At 45.7% G+C, this 19,203-nt stretch overlaps 1 protein-coding gene across 1 annotated transcript in view; it reads left to right on the top strand.

Moving 5' to 3' along the window:
* The first annotated feature begins 5,737 nt into the window (after positions 1-5,737).
* adgrl4 (adhesion G protein-coupled receptor L4) overlaps positions 5,738-19,203 on the top strand; it is a 129,336-nt gene continuing 115,870 nt past the window's right edge. The window contains exon 1 of the mRNA XM_048540025.1: positions 5,738-5,844. Within this exon, the coding sequence (XP_048395982.1) occupies positions 5,823-5,844 (22 nt within the window). The 5' untranslated portion in view covers positions 5,738-5,822. The remainder of the gene's footprint in view (positions 5,845-19,203) is intronic.

The raw sequence follows: 19,203 nt of genomic DNA, 5'->3' as shown, positions 1-19,203 counted from the left end.
CTTTGGAGAGGAAAAGGAGGTCAGAAGGGAAATGGTTACTGATCTCCTTGGTCTGTAATACTGAAGAGTTTCAGACAATATTTACGAGCAGTCCACAGAAATGCTTGTTGTCCCAGCTCTAACATTGATACTTCAGCATCGTCAATCAATCGGACCAATGACAAAGAGGACTCCCTCCCTCCCCATTTTACAACATCAGACCCAGCGCTCACACAATTTGTTTAAGATCTTAAGAGATCCAGTTATGTGCGTGAAATCTCCATAGTCCCACTTTCCCATGAGAGAGAGATGGTGGTTTAACCTGAGGGTCACCACACCTCAGTTGAGGGGAAAGGTTGAGAAGGAAATTCCTTCAAAAGATTGAGACCACACTGTTGGCGTCACTCTGCATTACAAACCAACCGTCCAGCCAACTGAGCTAAGCAACCCCAGAGTAGTAAATGAGCATGAGTGAGAAAGGATGGCTAAATAAGTGGCTGGGGAGTAGATGGCTGAGTAGCATCACAGAATCATATAACCCCAAAGTGAAGAAAAAAGTCCATCTCGCCCATCGAGACTACACTGACTGTCCAAAGAGTATCCCTCCCAGACTCACGTGTGTGTGTGCATGTGTGTGTGTGAGAGAGAGAGAGACATGCTCTGCGTTTGTGTATGTTCATCTGTGAGAGACACTCTATGTGTTTGTGTGTGTGCACATATGTGTGTGCACGCACACATGTGTATGTTTGAGAGAGAGAGGTACGCTGTGTTTGTGTGTGTGCGTGTGTGAGCGTGTGTGTATATGCGCATGTGTACTTGTGTGCGTGCTTGAGCACAAGTATGATGTATGTCAGGACAAGAGAGAGAGACTGTGTGAGTGTTTGCTTATGTGTGTGTGTGTCTGTGAGAGATAGAGAGAGAGAGACTGTGTCTGTCTGTGTGTGTGTTTGTGCGTATGAGAGAGAGACTGTATGAGAGAGACTCTGTATGTGTGAATGGGGAGCAGTGATGGGTCAGCTTTTGTGAGCAACTGGTGAAGAGGAGAGTGGGAGTGAAAATGTTTGGGAAATAGTGGGGTGGTAGTTGGGTCAGAGATAATGGGAACTGCAGATGCTGGAGAATCCAAGATAACAAAGTGTGCGGCTGGATGAACACAGCAGGCCAAGCAGCATCTCAGGAGCACAAAAGCTGACGTTTCAGGCCTAGACCCTTCATCAGAGTTCACCCCTCCCCTCTCTAATGAAGAGTCTAGGCCCAAAACGTCAGCTTTTGTGCTCTTGAGATGCTGCTTGGTCTGCTGTGTTCATCCAGCTTCACACTTTGTTATCACGGTAGTTGGGTCAGCAGCTGGGGATCAAGTGGGGCACAAGTGAGCAACTGGGTCTGGATGGAGGTGGGCAGTCAGATCAGAGTGGGGGGCGGGCAGTCAGGTCAAGAGAGGGACAGACAGTTTGGTCAGAGTCGGTGTTGAACAGTCTGGTGGAGGTGTGGACAGAGAGTTTTGTTGGGGTGGGGTGATAAGTTGTTGAGTCAGGGTGCTGACAGTTCATCAGTGTGGGGTTTGAGCAGTCAGGTTGAGGTGAGGGTCCAGTTGAATTGATGGGTGGGTAAATGGTTTGTTGGGCCAGTTGGTTTGAGGGAGAGAGTAGTTGGCTCAGAGAGTGCTATTTGGGATGGGACATGTGTGAGGGAAGGTATTATGGATTTTGGGTCCCTCTGTGCCACAACACTCCTCAGGACCCTACCATGTACTGTATGAGTCATACTTCGGTTTGACTTTCCAAAGTGCAACACCTCAGACTTTTCTATGTTGGATTACATTTGCCAATCCTCAGCCCACTTCCCCATCAGATCAAGATCCCTCTGTAATTTTTGATAACCTTCTTCGTTATCAATGATGTCCCCCAATTTTGTATCATCTGCAAACTTGTCCTGTAATGCCATTAGCTCAGAACATAGCACAGCAAAACCATGATACCAGCCCTCACACTTGCCCCATCCCAAATAGCATCCTCTGTACCCACTAGCCTCTCCTTCAAACCAATTGCCACAACAAACCAATTACCCACCTCTCAATTCAACTGCCCACCCTTATCTCAATTAATGTATGTTTTGCTGTTTGTTTAGTGCTGGTCAGTCACTGCAACATAGCCACACAAGGCTGCAAGTGTTCTTGGAGAAATCTGTTGCATAAAAGGAAAGAAACAAAGCTCCCCAGGTAAGAGAGAGAGAGATTTTAACATACACAGCAAAGCGAGGTTTTCAACTTTTTTCCCAACATTACCTTTTCACTAATACTCAGTTCCAGCAAAATCCCTCTAAATCTTTCTTATCCGTGAACTTGTCCAAATGCCTTTTAAATGTTGTAAATGTAACTGCACCTATTCTATATTCTTTATTATTCTATATACGCACTACCTTCTATGTGAGAAAGTTACCCCTCAGGACCCTTTTAAAAGCTTGCTCCTCTCACCTTTAAAAAACTGTCCTCTAGTTTTGAACACTGCTACCTTAGGGAAAAGATCTTTGCTGTTCACCTTAACTGTGCACGTCATGATTTCATAAACCTCTATAAGGTCACCCCTCAACCTCCTGCGCTCCAGTGAAAAAAGCCCCAGCCTATCTATCTTCTCCTTATAACTCAAACCCCCCAGTCCCAGTAACATCCTTGTAAATCCCTTCTGAACCCTCTCCAATTGAATAATACCCTTCCTATAACAGCTCGAACAGAATAGTGCAAGTATTCCAAAAGTGGCCTCACTAACACCCTGTACAACCATAACATTATATCCCAACTCCTGTACTCAACGATCTGAGAAATGAAGGCAGGCATTACAAATGCCTTCTTTACCACACTGTCTACATGCGATGCCATTTTCGAGGAACTATGTGCCTGAATCCTGAGGTTTCTATAACCCTAGCTCCACAACACTTCAGATGCTGCAAGCCAGGAATTACCCTTCGCATAAAAAAAACCTCCACGGCAAATTGAGCATGCCTGATAGCATCTAGGTAGAGAAAACCCTTTAAGATTTCCAGCATCTGTAGTTCTTTGTTTTACTACCCTTCATACTCTGGGGCTATACACTGTTATCCTGAAGGAAATGGCCTGGAAAAGCAATTTATTTGCTTGGTTTGCTGACAGGGACCTGGACGTGATGGTGGACAAGGTAATGGATGGGAGACCAGGGCTTTTTCTAGGCTATTGAAATCAGACTCAGCCAGCCTGGGCTGAGCTAGTAAGCCAGGGTCAGTGACAAGTCTCCACAATGCATAGCAGTGCAGGAAGAAGGACAGTGACCCTCCCTGGAGCTGATAGATTAGCACTACTATTTTCTCTAACACTCACAGAGCCAGCACTCACTCTAATTCTGCTGCTGTGTATCAAGGCTGATGGACTACGGCTCTCGCTAAGATATATGCCTCAAGTCCATCCAACAACTCTCACCCTCCTCATCCTCACAAGCTACAGATTATTTCTGCCCTCTGTACTTCTACCTCACCAACTGGGAACACCTTAAAGCCAAGATAGCAAAGTGTAGAGCTGGATGAACACAGCAGACCAAGCAGCATTAGAGGAGCAGGAAGGCTGACATCTAGACCCTCCTGCAATCCAGGGCTGGTTCTACCTGCCCTGCAGGACAGATAGTGGTCATGCCCCTTGGCTGACGATGGTGGTACCCCCGACTGAGTGTGCCTACCCCTATCCCTCTGAAGACTGGCCTCCTTTGTCTTTCACAAGTGGCTGTTTATTTGAAGTGCATGTACTGTGTTACACAATTAAGCTGCAGGTGCATGCTGTAGTTGTAATGTGGATGTAGCAAGGCTCCATACAACAACACATCCATCGTCTGGACAGCTAAACCGTGGCCGGTGGCCTGCCTCACCCGGGCGCTATAAGGCAATGCCAGCCACAAATGTTAGCAGCGTCCAATAAAGTGTAATGTGACTGAGTGCTAAGCAAGTACACTAAGAGTCATAGCATTTGTCCTGTGAAGCTGAAAGTTATGCATGTGTACCCCTACACAAAGAAACAACCTGCAGAAATGTGCAAGACCCTGCTCACAAAACTGAATTCCTAACATGCTGAATTAGGGTGTGAGTTGATCCAAAAACAGTCATGATGAATTGCTGAGAGAGGTGCAGATCCTGGAGAACATGAGATAACAAAATGTTGAGATGGATGAACACAGCAGGCCAAGCAGCATCTCAGGAGCACAAAAGCTGACGTTTCAGGTCTAGACCCTTCATCAGAAAAGGGGGAGAGGGAGAGGGTTCTGAAATAAATAGGGAGAGTGGGGGAGGCGGATCGAAGATGGATAGAGGAGAAGATAGGTGGAGAGGAGACCGACAACTTAAAGGGGCAGGGATGGAGCCAGTAGGGGTGAGTGTAGGTGGGGAGGTAGGGAGGGGGTAGGTCAGTCCGGGGACGATGGACATGTCAAGGGTGCGGGATGAGGCTAGTAGGCAGGGAATGGAGGTGCGGCTTGAGGTGGAAGGAGGGGATAGGTGAGAAGAAGAGCAGGTTAGGGAGGCGGGGACGAGCTGGGCTGATTTTGGGATGCAGTGGGGGGAGGGGGGATTTTGAAGCCCGAAATGTCAGCTTTTGTGCTCCTGAGATGCTACTTGGCCTGCTGTGTTCATCCAGCTCCACACTTTGTTACCTATGATGAATTGTTGAGGCTGGTGGTTTTTGATAATGCCAGATTGCGTGAACAAGGGATGCTGGAGGATGGTGCGGACAGAGCAGGTACATGTTATGATGAGGGGGTCATCATCATTATTGTGACCATCATCGTGGAGAAGCAAGCAACAGGCCGTTATCCTCAGGTAACTGCTCTGAATTGCATGTCAGGAATTTGGGATGTCTCGGGAAGGACGGGAGATTTGGGAGCTATGAAGAAATGATGTGAGATGGGCCAGTAACGGGATGCAAATGCCGGAAATACGTAAATTGCTGCTCAGCAAGATTCTGAGCTCATCATTTAAGGAGCAAATGGAAATGTTTTCTCTTGATGTCAAAAATCTGTTCACGTTTTCAGTTTTGCTGTATTTTCTCAACTTTCTCACCACTGACAACACCACTAATAGGAGAGGAAAATTCCACCCACGGTGCCCCTGACTGCACAGATCACACCAGCAAATTGCATATTGCCACTTCTCAGATGATTGCCTTGCTCGTCTGAGGGTCAAAACTCCTGATAGGACTCAATGTATGACAGTGGTAAATGTCTCAACATTTACCATTACTGACATCTGTAGGTTCACCAATCTTTACAGGCATCCTGAAATTTGTACTCATTTATAAATTATTGGTGTTTGTATTTGGTAAAGAAAAATGTAATTTGTATTTGTAAACTAAACAAGGAATGTGTCACTTTTTGTAGAGAGAGACCCCAGAGATTTTTCACTATTTATAGGGAGACCCCTGGGGCAGGGAAATATTTACAGATAGTGCGCAGGAGAATCTCAACACTTCTAATAGGCATCAACCTTACGTTAGCTATTTGACTGCTACAAGCATCGACATCAATTTCTAACCTTTTATAGATTTTTTTCAATTTGTACCATTTTGCAGATCTTTTCATAAACGCAAATGTTTCTTTACTCCTTTTCAGTTTCTTTTACTTATTTTGTTTTCCTGTTGTTTAGTGTGAAAAAGAAGTACATTTTTTGTCCATTCTGGACGTCGGGAAAAGCAAAATCTGGGCAGGACGTGATCTCAGATCCTTTGCTCAGAAACAGGAAAGAGGTTTGCCAGGAAATTTCCTGCCTTAGAGTGAGAGAACCGTGGCTGCACATCCCAACGTTGCTCACCGAGCAGAGAACAGACAAGAGGCTCAATGAAATTCATCTTACTGTGTGGTAGGTTCACAAGAAAAAGGCCATATTTCTTTACAATAAGGTCTGTCAGCTACCTTTATATGCTCATTTGTTTTTAAGCAGGCAAATTGTGAGAGAAGGGAACGGCAAGAGGAGAATTCTGCTCTTTTGTTTGACACAGGGACCCATGCTGAATAGAGTTTCCATATATTTTAATTGTACCACATTAACAACCAGGCTTTCAGCTCTCCCAATTCTAAACTCCATAATTCATCTCTAAACTTCTCAGCCTCTCTACTTCTACCTATCCTTAAAGGCATTCCTCCGTGTAACCAAGCTTTTGCTCCTAATACCCCAACTAACGTCAAATTTAGTTTGTTAAAACTTCTGGGAGCCGCCTAAGTTAAAGGTGCTAAAATTTAATCTTTATGTCGCTGCCAGTGTGTCTTGAAACTCTGTCAAGGTCCATTAAGAGTTAGCATTCTGTCCTTTCAATGCAACTAACTGGGGTGAAATAAAAGCCAGTGAAACTGTGTGAAGGGTGATAATTTCTCTGAGCAGGAGATTTTGCTGTGAATTCGATATGTCACTTAATACTATGAGGCAAGGAGAAGCTGGTTTAATATTCAGCTGATGTGCTAAGCTCAAGAGATAGCACGGGGAAGGGACATTTCCACTGGGTGTAATGTTTGTGGCATTGTAAACAGTAGGAGGATTTTCCACATTTTCAGTTGTAAATTGCTCGGATTGTTCTCTTCAGAGCGGAGAAGGTCAAAGGTAGATCTAATAGAGGCTTAATAGATTTAAAACGATGAGGGGTGTTAATAAAGTAAATAATGAGAAATTGTTTTCCACTGACAGACATGCCAGCAACCAGAGAACACAGATTTATTGTAATTGATATAAAAAACCATACGAGACTTGAGGACAATTTTTATGGTCAGAAAAGCACAGACAGAAAACAAAAACGGCAGCAGATTCAAACATCAGTTTTGAAATGGAATTGGATACATGAGTGAGATAGCTAAAATAGTTACTGTGCTCTAGGAACAGGCAGAAACTGATTGGTTAGGTCTTTCAAAGAGACAGCATGGGTACAATGGGCCAAATGGCCATCTTCTGTACTGTTGGATTCCACGATACTCAGCAAGGTCACAAAGCAAATTGAAAGCCACGGTTTGACGGTTTTGTTGGAAAACAGGATTGCAGGAAATCCTCCCATCATGTCAACAGAACATAGTGATTAAAGCAAATCTTCCCTCCCTGGTGACTCCAACTTTCATGAGAACAACAATATAGATTGCTACAGCCAAACATCCAATGTTACCGGCAATAAAACCACAAAATTTATCGTATCCAGAGTGACATTGCTTTACAGGCATATCGGCAGTCATAGACAGTCAAGATGTTTCAAGAGTAATTCATCTGGTGAAGCACTTTGCATATTTTGGGTGTTATTTAAAAAACATGTGTTTTGTTAATATGTGGGTCATCGCTTTATTTACTGCATTAGAGCAATCAGTACTGAACTACAGGAGGGCTGCACTGTCAGAGGTGTAACCATTCAGATGGGCGAGCGAATGTTCATTCCTCAGACAGAGCACATTGTTTGAACACCACATCATTGCTGCTTGCAAAATCTTTTGCTGTTCTATTGTACATTTACAAAAACTAAAAATATTCACTGGATGTGGAACTCTTTGGGATAAAATGATGTGCTCTGATATGTTCCTTCTACATTTGGGAATTAAATCTTTGTTTCTTTCCATTCTCATATGGATGAAAGCAAAGCCTGAGTTTGTTGCCTGTCTCTAATTGCCCATGAACTCAGTGACTCGCTAACCAATTTCAGTGACTGGTTAAAAGTGAGCCAAATTACTGTGGATCTGGAGTCACCTACAGGCTGGACCACTTAAGGGTGTCAGGTTTCCTTCTGACAAGGACATTTTTATTTAGATTTGATTTTTTTTAAAAATTGATTGATTATGGTCACATATACTGAGGTACAGTGAAAAGTTTTGTTTTGTGAGCAGAATAGGCAGATCATACCATACAAAGTGCATTAGGTTAACAGAAACGAGTAAGGAATACAATGTTATGGATGCAGAGAAGGTGCACAAAGAGGGAGATCAGCATTAAATTTTAAATTTGAGAGGTCAATTCAGAAATCTAATAACAGCTGGGAAGGAATTGTTCTTGAATCTGTTGGTCTGTGCTTCTAGGATATCATATCTTCCATACTGTGGAAGAGTTTAGAAGATATTATAACGAGGATGGGAAGGGTCTTTGATGATGTTGGCTGCCTTCCCCAAGTAGCAAGAAATATAAATGGAGCCAAAGGATAGAGCTTGGCTTGTGTGAAGAACTGGGTTACTTCACAATTCTCTGCAGTTTCTTATAGTCCTGGGCAGAGCAGTTGCCATACCAAGCAGTGATGCATCTGGATAGAATGTTTTCTATGATGTATATATAAAACTTGGTAAGCATCTTTATGGACATGCTGAATTTCTGTAACCTCCTGAGGAAGCAGAGGCATTGTTGTGCGTTTTTGACTGTGCTATGAAGGTGCTAGTGTTGGACTGGGGTGGACAAAGTCAGAAATCACATGACACCAGGTTTTAGTCCAACAGGCTTATTTAAAATCACAAGCTTTTGGAGCGCTGCTACTTCGTCAGGCGAAGAACCTAATTAGCTAATTAGAGGTTAGTTCAGTAAGAGTTTAGAAGGGTGAGAGGGGATCTGATTGAAACATGTAAAACTCTAGCAGGTGTGGAGAGGCTAGATGCAGGGAGGATGTTTCCACTGAACAGAGAGTCCAGAACCAGAAGTCACAGACTTTGTATTTTAATTTATTCATTTTTGTGGGATGTGGGCATCACTGGCTGGCCAGCATTTATTGCCCATCCCTAGCTGCCCTTGAGAAGAGGGGGTGGGCTGTCTTCTTGAACCTCTGCAAAGCCATTAGAGAGGTAATTCCAGGATCTTGACCCAGTGATGGCAAAGGAAAGTCAAAATATTTCCAGTTCAGGATGGTGAGTGGCTTCGAGGAGATTTTGAAGACACTGGTGTTCTCATATATCTGCTACCCTTGTCCTTCTAGATGGAAGTGTTTGTGGTCTTAGGTTGTTGGGTAGGCCATTTAGAGCTAAGCTGAGGAACCATTTCTTCACTCAGAGGGTGCTCAGTCTGTGGAATTCACTACAACAGAAGGATGTGAGTATATTCAAAAAGGAGTTGGATTTTTTTTGATATGACAACTATCAAAGGGTTTGGATGAAAAGTGAGAATATGGCATTGAGATAGAAAGTCAGCCATGGTCACATTGCAGGACTCTGGAGAACCAAAGGGCCTAATGACCTCTTCCTTCTCCGAGCTTCTACATTTCAATGATAATAGGTTGTAAAGTGCTTTGTGATGTGCCAAAGGGAATGAATGGCAAGTAAACAATGCACTTTCTTTCTAACTTACATATTCTGTTACATGCACATAATAACAAGGGAGATTATTTGGAATAAAAAGGAGAATTAGCTATTGAAATTGATATTTTTAAGCTTAGGAAATAAATTCATGAAAATGATCCATCGAGAAAAGGTAGCATCCCAGAGGGTTTAAAACTCAATGGAGATGAGCTAAAATGAGGAATCTCACAAAAGTTGAAGACAGGCACAATATTTCTTTGGAAAGACTGTCAGAGTTTCAGAATCAGTTAACAGGGAAGGGTATTGAAGCAAATAATGTGACCATTTTCCACAAACAATTGAAAACATTTCTGAAAAGAAGGGATTAAGAGATGCCAGGATCAAGAGGGTTGATCTATTGGGAAGGTGTTGGCTTGTTTGGACGTTCTTCTTGTTTTGATAAAATATTTCTGTTCCTGTACACTGGGTGTTCTCCGTGATCACAAAGTACATCTGTCTTCCTCATTGTTGGACATTAATTTCTCTCAGTGGCTTTAATCCACTCTCCTAAATCCGCACCACAGCATCTGGGCTTGGCAAGGGTTCCTGGACTCACTCCAACTTACAGCTCAGAAGAGCTACCCTTTGATGAATGAGGGGAAAAAAATGTTGAATGGAAACAAGATTGAGCAGTGGAGGCTGGTCTAGTTCTGGAGAACTGAAGTGGAAAAGAGGACTGGTATTGACTAACGGGGAGGTGATAGCCTAGGAGTATTATCACCGGACTATTAATCCAGAGACCCAGATAATGCTCTGGGGACCCAGGTTCAAATTCTGTCAAGGCAGACGGTGGAATTTGAATTCAACAGAACTCTGGAATTAAGCCTCCAAAATCCATTGCCAATTGTCAGGGAAACCCCATCTGTTTCACTCATGCCCTTTACAGGAGAAAACTGCCTTCCTTATATGCTCAGGCCTACATGAGGACTCCAGACCCACAGCAATGTGGTTGACATCGAACTGCTTTCTGAGCAATTAGGGATGGGCAATAAATCCTGCATAGTTGGTAATGCCCTCATCCCATGAATAAAAGAAGTCCCAAGTTGGACCGTTCAGTCACTGCTAAAAGAATTCTTGGAATACAACAACTGGCTTCAGTGTTCCTGGGTTAGGAGAAAAAAATAGAATAACACATCGAACGGAGGATGCTGGTGAGTTTCACCAGTAATTTCTATTTCTGCTTTAGAAAAGAATTAACTTGTGTTTATTTTATGCTATCCAAGGCAACTGGGAATCTCAAAGCATTTTGCAACCGATTAATTACTTTTTAAGTGTTGTTAATCAGCAAAGAGAAAGATGCCCCCAATCAGCAACATGAAAATGATCAGATTATGTAGTGTTTAAAGTTTAGAATCAGGATTATGAAAGAACTCCCTCCTCTTCTTCAAGATAATGCCACACAACCTTTCACATCCACCCATGACAGCAGGTGAAGGTTTAGTCTAGTCCTTCAGACAGGCCAACATCCCATCAAATATTCCATTGCAATTTCAACTCAGGGTTTGTTTGCTGGAGCAAGACTTGAACCCAGAAACTTGTAACTCAGAAAAGAGAGAGCCAACCAACAGAAGGCAGATGGAGCAATGGCAATGAACGCTGAAGAATCTCAGCAGATCTGACAACATCTGTTTGAAAAGAGAACCAGAGTCAATGTTTTGAGATCGGTTTCACTCTTCTTGAAAATTAATAAACAGGGTTGAGAATCCCTCCTTGGAGAGGAGAACCTGAGGGACAGTCTGACAGAGGTCATCAAAATCATGAGGTGTCTGGACAGAGGAGATAGAGAGAAACTGTTCCTGTTCCTCCTTCTTATGAAGGCAGATAAATCTATTCCTCAACTGTCCCACCTTCTGTGCGAGAAACTTAATGTATATCCTAACCTACCCATTGGGAAAACTGAAGGGATTGGTTTATCTGCTTATTTTATGCCTCATTCATTTTACAATTCTTTGACTTCTTTCAAATTCTGTGGGTTCTAATCTTGAATAAATTGAGAATTGTTCCCCCAATGGAGAAATAAGATATTGCCTGATAACACCTCATTGTGTTCCATTAATTAGTGATACATGCTTCTCAGGGGGAGTCCTAAACTAGAGCGCATAGTGTTTAGGGTGAGACAAGAAAGATGTAAAGAGGACCTGAGGGAGAACTTTATGATGCAGAGGGCAATGCATATGTGGAAGAAGCCAGCAGAGGATATGGTGGAGGTTTGTACAATTACAACACTTAAAAGGCATCTGGACAGGTAAATGAACTGGAAGGGTTTAGAGGGATTTGGGCCAAATGCTGGCAAATGGGACTAGGTCAGATTGGGGTATCTGGTCAGTATGCACAAGTTGGGCCAAAGGGTCTGTTTCCATGTTGTATGACTTTATGATTCCATATGAATTGCTTTTGGACTGCAATGTATGTTGTTACGTAGTCAAGCAGAGAAATTTGGTATCAGCAATATATCCAACCCACTGAGAGGAGGCATGGTGACCTAGAAGTATTACCACTAGTCTCTTAATTCTGAGAGACAGGTAATACTGGGGACTGGGGTTGGAATGCTGCTGCGGCAGACGGTGGAATTTGGATCTGATTTGGAAAAGAAATCTGGAATTAAGAGCCTACTGATGATTGTGAAACTGATGTTGATTGTTGGAAAAACACATTTGCTTCACTGATGTTCTTTAGGGAAGGAATCTGCCATCTTTGCCTGGTCTGGCCTACATGTACAGCAATGTCATTGACTTTAGCTTCCCTCTGGGCAATTAAGAACAAGCAATAATTGCTAGCACCCATCTCCAATGAAGGAGTTGTTCTGGAATTTGGCCACACAGTTGTCAGTGCACAAGAAGGAGAGTAGGGGCTTGGGTAACATCAGAGTACAATTGTTGAGGATTATGGTGGAAGAGGTTTTGTTGCCTATTCTCAATGATTGCGGTCTACGTGTCAGGAAGCCGAAGATCCAGTTAAAGAGTGGACAGCCAAGTTCAAGATCTCAGAGTTTAGAGATGAGTTTATTTGGGATTATGGCGTTGAAGGCAGAACTGTAGTCAATGTTCCAGGGATAAGTGTGGGGTCAGGGAGATGGCATCTGCCGTGGACCTATTATGACGTTAGGCAAATTGCAAAAGATCATGGCAATCCAGTAGGCTGGATTTGATGTGAGCCATGACTAACCTCCTGAAGCACTTCAAACTTATGGAGTTCAGACCCACTGAGCAGTGGTCATTGAAGTATGCTGTATGGTTTTTCTTTGGCACCAGGAGCTTAGTGATTTATGTGAAGCAGGTGGAGACTTCAAATTGTAGTAAGGAGAGGTTAAAGATGTCAGCAAATATTCCCACCAGCTGGCCCATACAGGCACTCCATCCGGGCCAATCGCTTTCAATGGTTTCCCTGTCAACCCCCTGTGGGGCAGCATGGCGACTCAGTGGTTAGCACAGTTGCGTCACAGCACTAGGGACTCGCGTTTGATTCCAACCTCGGGCGACCATCTGTGTGGAGTTTGCACATTCTCCCCGTGTCTGCGTGGGTTTCCCTCGGGAGCTCCGGTTTCCTCCCACAGTCCAAAGATGCCCAGGCTGGGTGGATTGGCCATGCTTAAATTTCACATTGTGTTCTGGGATGTGTAGATTAGGAGGTCTGGGTGGGATACTCCAAGTGTCGGTGTGGACTTATTGGGATTCTATGAAAGATGATGTAATGTCTGCATAGTGACCATGGGTACAGGTGAATCCAAGGCTGTTGGGACAGGTGACAATGTTTTATTGACCGTTTGTTCAAAGTGAGTGCATTGAGCTAATTGGCTAGGGATGTACTGCTGCCCATGATTCTTTTTGACTTTGCCTTGTAGCCCCTTATTTCATCTAAGCCTTGCCACAAACAACAGGTGTTCATGTAGTTGGTCTGAGTCTCCAGTTTGGTGTTGTCTCTTGGCCTTTCAAAGGTCATATATGGATTTCCTGTGTACGTCAGGATCACCGGACTTGTACGCCTCAGACCTCCACTTTAGGAAGGTCTCGATCTCTCGCATGGTTTCCAGTTGGGGAACATTCGGATTAACTTTTTCAGCACACAGTCTTCTATACACTTAGCAATGAAATCTATAAAAGTAGTGGCACAATCATTCAGGGTGACTGCAAAGTTTTTGAATACGGACCAGTCCACTGACTCTAAGCTGAACTCCTGCAGAAGTCCATCTTTCACCTCAGACTCACACTGCACTACATTCTGTATTCAGTCCTCGTGCTTGAGTTTCTGTTTTCTAAGCCAGGTGGAGGAACACAGTGTTGTGAACTGATTTTCCAAAATGTGGATGGTGGGACAGAGCGGTAGGGCTCTTTGATGGTTGTATAGCAATGGTCAAGCATGTTGAGACAGGATACATATTCATGGTATTTTGGGAGTTCCCTCTTGAGGTTGGCCCGGTTGAAGTTAACGGTTACAATGAGCAGAGTATTCTGTCTAAAGACTGTTCGTAGCGTTGTATACTTTGTCAAGTGTACTCTTCGATTCCGCACTGGGTGGGATGTAAACTGTTAGCAGGACAGCGGAGATGAACTCACACAGCATGTAGTAGGGATTTTGTTTTGCTGTTAGATTCTAGGTCTGGACAGCAGTACCTCACCAGGATCACCACATCTGAGCACCAGGAGGTGTCGACTATGAAGCAGAGGGGTACTGCTCCTTGCTTTGCCCAAGGATGCCAAGTGATCCTTTTGGAGACAGGTGTTGCAAGAGTGAGCCATGTCTCTGTAAAACAGAGCACACTGCAGTCACTCAATTCCCTTTGGAAAGTCAGTCTAGCTTTAAGGTCATCCATTTTGTTCTGAGTAGCTTGGGCATTTGCCAGGAGTATACAGGCGAGGGAAACTAGTCTCACCTGAGCTCCAGCGCATCTCCCACGTTTCCTGGGTAGGTTGTTGCTCATAGTCAATCCCAGGCATCGGTGAGGGAAGTCTGCTCCTGATGAGGCCCTGAACACCAGTCACAACCTTGAGCATTCCAGATGGGTCTAGTGGTCGGGCCTCATGGGCGTCAGGTCTCCGTGGGGTCAGGTCTTGTTCCTGCATTTGTCAAGCTTTGGCTCTTGGTTTTGCACAAGGAGATCAGATGTGTGAAAAGCCCACAGGCCCCTAACTTCCCTCGGCATGTGGCTCCAGAGTTGGCAGCCAAGCCTCAAAGGTCAGAGACTCGATAAACCTGAAAGTAGATTTAAGACCTACTCCTTGGCTTTTCAGTGTTTCTCACCAATGACAAGTGCCTGCCTCTCCCTCTAGGAGACACAGTGACTGGCAGCACGTAACTGAACATTGAAAACCCTGTGTGCTTTCAAAGCAATGCAAGCCACATGGATATTTGGGACAGACAATGAATGCTGGCCCAGCCAGAGACACCCACATCTCATGAGTGAATTTATTGTTAAAATTCCGAAATTGGCGAAAACACCAAGAGCATGAAGAACATAGGGTTAAGAGCAGGAGTAGGCCATTCAAATCCTGGATCTCATTCCACCCTCCAATCAGATGTGGTTGATCTCATCTTGGCTTCAACTCCACTTCCCTGCCCACTCTCCATAGCCCTTCAACCCGTTATTAATTAATAATCTGTCTCTCTCCACAAACTCACTCAATGTTCCAGCATGCACCACACTCTGGGAGAGCATATTCCACAGATTTATGGCCCTTGGGGAGAGGGCAAATTCCTTCTCACCTCCATGTTTTATCTGCCACCCCTTATCAATATTGCCCCACATGAGAAAATACCTTCACTGTATCTATTTTGCCAATCCCCTTTATCATATGCTTCAATGAGATGCATTCCATTTGGCTGCATGAAAGCGTGGCACAGTGGCTCAGTGGTTAGCACTGCAGCCTCACAGCGCCAGGGACCCGGGTTCAATTCCAGCCTCAGGTTACTGTGTGTTCAGTGTTTGCATATTCTCCCTGTGTCTGCGTGGGTCTCCTCTGGTTTCCTATCAAATATGTATTGGTTACGTGGTTTGGCCATGAGGAAAATTAGGGATTACAGGGAGAGTGTAGCGGTCTGGTTCTGGGTGGGAAGGTCTTGGCATGGTCAGTGTGGATTCAGTAGGCCAAATAGCCTGCTTCCACACAGTAGGGATTCAATGAAATATATTTATGCCCTTGTGTGCAAAATGACCTAGCAGAAGGATGCAATTCCTGGGTATCACTGGGCTTTGGAGGAGGTGTTGAAGGGTTTAAAATGGTCTCTGAACTAGCCTGAGAGCAAGTACGATAATGTGGTAGGTTTGCTGACTCACCAATACCCTCTTACATGGACAAAGTGTTGAGGAGGATCTATCTAGGTCAAGGAGGCGGGATGAGGTTAGTATGTAGGAAATGGAGGTGCGGCTTGAGGTGGGAGGAAGGAATGGGTGAGAGGAAGAACAGGTTAGGGAGGCACAGACAGGCTGGGCTGGTTTTGGGATGCAGTGGGGGATGGGGATGAGCTGGGCTGGTTGTGTGATGCAGTCGGGGGAGGAGACAAACTGGGCTGGTTTTGGGATGCAGTGGGGGAAGGGAAAATTTTGAAGCTGGTGAAGTCCACATTGATAACATTGGGCTGCAGGGTTCCCAAGCGGAATATGAGTTGCTGTTCCTGCAACCTTCGGGTGGCATCCTTGTGGCACTGCAGGAGGCCCATGACGGACATGTCGTCGAAAGAACGGGAGAGAGAGTTAAAATGGTTCGCGACTGGGAGGTGCAGTTGTTTATTGAGAACCGAGCAGAGGTGTTCTGCAAAGCAGTCCCCAAGCCTCCACTTGGTTTCCCCAATATAGAGGAAGCCACACCGGGTACAATGGATACAGTATACCACATTGGCAGATGTGCAGGTGAACCTCTGCTCAATGTGGAAAGTCATCTTGGGGCCTGGGATGGGGGTGAGGGAGGAGGTGTGGGGGCAAGTGTAGCACTTCCTGCGGTTGCAGGGGAAGGTACCGGGAGCGGTGGGGTTGGAGGGGAGCGTGGAGCGATCAAGGGAGTCACGGAGAGAGTGGTCTCTCCGGAAGGCAGACAAGGGTGGGGATGGAAAAATGTTTTGGGTGGTAGGTTTGAATTGTAGATGGCGGAAGTGTCGGAGGATGATGCGTTGTATCCAGACGTTGGTGAAGTGGTGTGTGAGAACGAGGGGGATCCTCTTGGGGCGGTTGTGGTGGGGGCGGGGTGTGAGGGATGTTTTGCGGGAAATGCGGGAGATGCGGTCAAGGGCGTTCTCGACCTCTGCGTGGGGAAAGTTGCTGTCCTTGAAGAACTTGGACATCTGGGATGTGCGGGAGTGGAATGCCTCATCCTGGGAGCAGATGCGGTGGAGGCAGAGGAATTGGGAATAGGGGATGGAACTTTTGCAGGAGGGTGGGTCCCCACGGCAGGCTCATTCATAAAGTCAGGAGGTATAGGATACAGGGTTATTTGGCTGTCTGGATTCAGAATTGGTTGGCTGACAGAAGGCAGAGAGTGGTTGTAGATGGTAAGTATTCTGCCTGGAGGTCAGTGCTGAGTGGTGTCCCACAGGGGTCTGTTCTTGGGCCTCTGCTCTTTGTAGTTTTTATAAATGACTTGGATGAGGAGGTTGAGGGGTGGGTTAGTATGTTTGCTGATGACACAAAGGCTGGAGGTGCCGTTGACAGTATCGAGGGCTATTGCAGGCATCAGCGAGACATTGACAGTATGCAGAGCTGGGCTGAGAAATGGCAGATGGAGTTCAACCTGGATAAATGCAAAGTGATGCATTTTGGGAGGTCGAACTTAAATGCTGAATATCGGATTAAAGGCAGGATTCTCGGCAGTGTGGAGGAACAGCAGGATCTTGGTGTTCAAGTGCATAGCTCCCTCAAAGTTGCCACCCAGGTGGCTAAGATTGTTAAGAAAGCATATGGTGTTTTGGCTTTCATTAATAGGGGGATCGAGTTTAAGAGCCGTGAGGTTATGCTGCAGCTCTACAAAACCCTGGTGAGACAACACTTGAATATTGCATCCAGTTCTGGTCACCCTATTATAGGAAAGATGTGGAGGTTTTGGAGAGGGTGCAAAGGAGGTTTACCAGGATGCTGCCTGGACTGGAGGGCTTGTCTTACGAGGAGGGGTTGACTGAGCTCGGACTTTTCTCTCTGGAGAGAAGGAGGAAGAGAGGTGACCTGATCGAGACGTACAAGGTAATGAGAGGCATGGATAGAGTCGATATCCAGAGACTTTTCCCCAGGGCAGGATTGACAGCCACAAGAGGTCATAGTTTTAAGGTGTTAGGAGGAAGCTATAGAGGAGACGTCAGAGGGAGGTTCTTCACCAAGAGAGTTGTGAGGACATGGAATACTTTGCCAGTGGTAGTCATGGAAACAGTCATTAGTGAAATTTAAGCGACTGCTGGACATGCACATGGACAGCAGTGAATTGAAGGGAATATAGGTTAGGTTATTTTATGAACACAGCAGGCCAAACAGCATCTCAGGAGCACAAAAGCTGACGTTTCGGGCCTAGACCCTTCATCAGAGAGGGGGATGGGGGGAGGGAACTGGAATAAATAGGGAGAGAGGGGGAGGCGGACCGAAGATGGAGAGTAAAGAAGATAGGTGGAGAGGGTGTAGGTGGGGAGGTAGGGAGGGGATAGGTCAGTCCAGGGAAGACGGACAGGTCAAGGAGGTGGGATGAGGTTAGTAGGTAGCTGGGGGTGCGGCTTGGGGTGGGAGGAAGGGATGGGTGAGAGGAAGAACCGGTTAGGGAGGCAGAGACAGGTTGGACTGGTTTTGGGATGCAGTGGGTGGGGGGGAAGAGCTTGGCTGGTTGTGTGGTGCAGTGGGGGGAGGGGATGAACTGGGCTGGTTTAGGGATGCAGTGGGGGAAGGGGAGATTTTGAAACTGGTGAAGTCCAAGCGGAGGCTTGGGGACCGCTTTGCAGAACACCTCCGCTCAGTTCGCAACAAACAACTGCACCTCCCAGTCGCAAACCATTTCCACTCCCCCTCCCATTCTCTTGATGACATGTCCATCATGGGCCTCCTGCACTGCCACAATGATGCCACCCGAAGGTTGCAGGAACAGCAACTCATATTCCGCCTGGGAACCCTGCAGCCATATGGTATCAATGTGGACTTCACCAGTTTCAAAATCTCCCCTTCCCCCACTGCATCCCTAAACCAGCCCAGTTCATCCCCTCCCCCCACTGCACCACACAACCAGCCAAGCTCTTCCCCCCCACCCACTGCATCCCAAAACCAGTCCAACCTGTCTCTGCCTCCCTAACCGGTTCTTCCTCTCACCCATCCCTTCCTCCCACCCCAAGCCGCATCCCCAGCTACCTACTAACCTCATCCCACCTCCTTGACCTGTCCGTCTTCCCTGGACTGACCTATCCCCTCCCTACCTCCCCACCTACACCCTCTCCACCTATCTTCTTTACTCTCCATCTTCGGTCCGCCTCCCCCTCTCTCCCTATTTATTCCAGTTCCCTCCCCCATCCCCCTCTCTGATGAAGGGTCTAGGCCCGAAACGTCAGCTTTTGTGCTCCTGAGATGCTGTTTGGCCTGCTGTGTTCATCCAGCCTCACATTTTATTATCTTGGAATCTCCAGCATCTGCAGTTCCCATTATCTCTAGGTTATTTTATTTTTGGATTAGGATTATTCCACGGCACAACATCGTGGGCCGAAGGGCCTGTACTGTGCTGTACTTTTCTATGTTCTGTGTTCTATAAAAGCTGACGTTTCAGGCCTCGACCTTTCTTTAGGCCCGAAACGTCAGCTTTTGTGCTGCTGAGATGTTGCTTGGCCTGCTGTGTTCTGTGGCCTGCAGCTTCACACTTTATTATCTTGGATTCTCCAGCATCTGCAGTTCCCATTATCTCTGATACAACAGCTATTAGGTACCTGCTCAGAATTACCTCTCAGGAATTTGTGTCCCTCTTCTGCCAGAGGGTCGTGAATCCATGAAACTCTCTAC

The sequence above is a fragment of the Stegostoma tigrinum genome, chromosome 8, assembly GCF_030684315.1.
Source record: "Stegostoma tigrinum isolate sSteTig4 chromosome 8, sSteTig4.hap1, whole genome shotgun sequence".
Taxonomy (NCBI): Eukaryota; Metazoa; Chordata; class Chondrichthyes; order Orectolobiformes; family Stegostomatidae; genus Stegostoma; species Stegostoma tigrinum.
The sequence above is the reverse complement of the archived record's forward strand: the minus strand, read 5'-3'. Positions and strand labels throughout refer to the sequence as shown.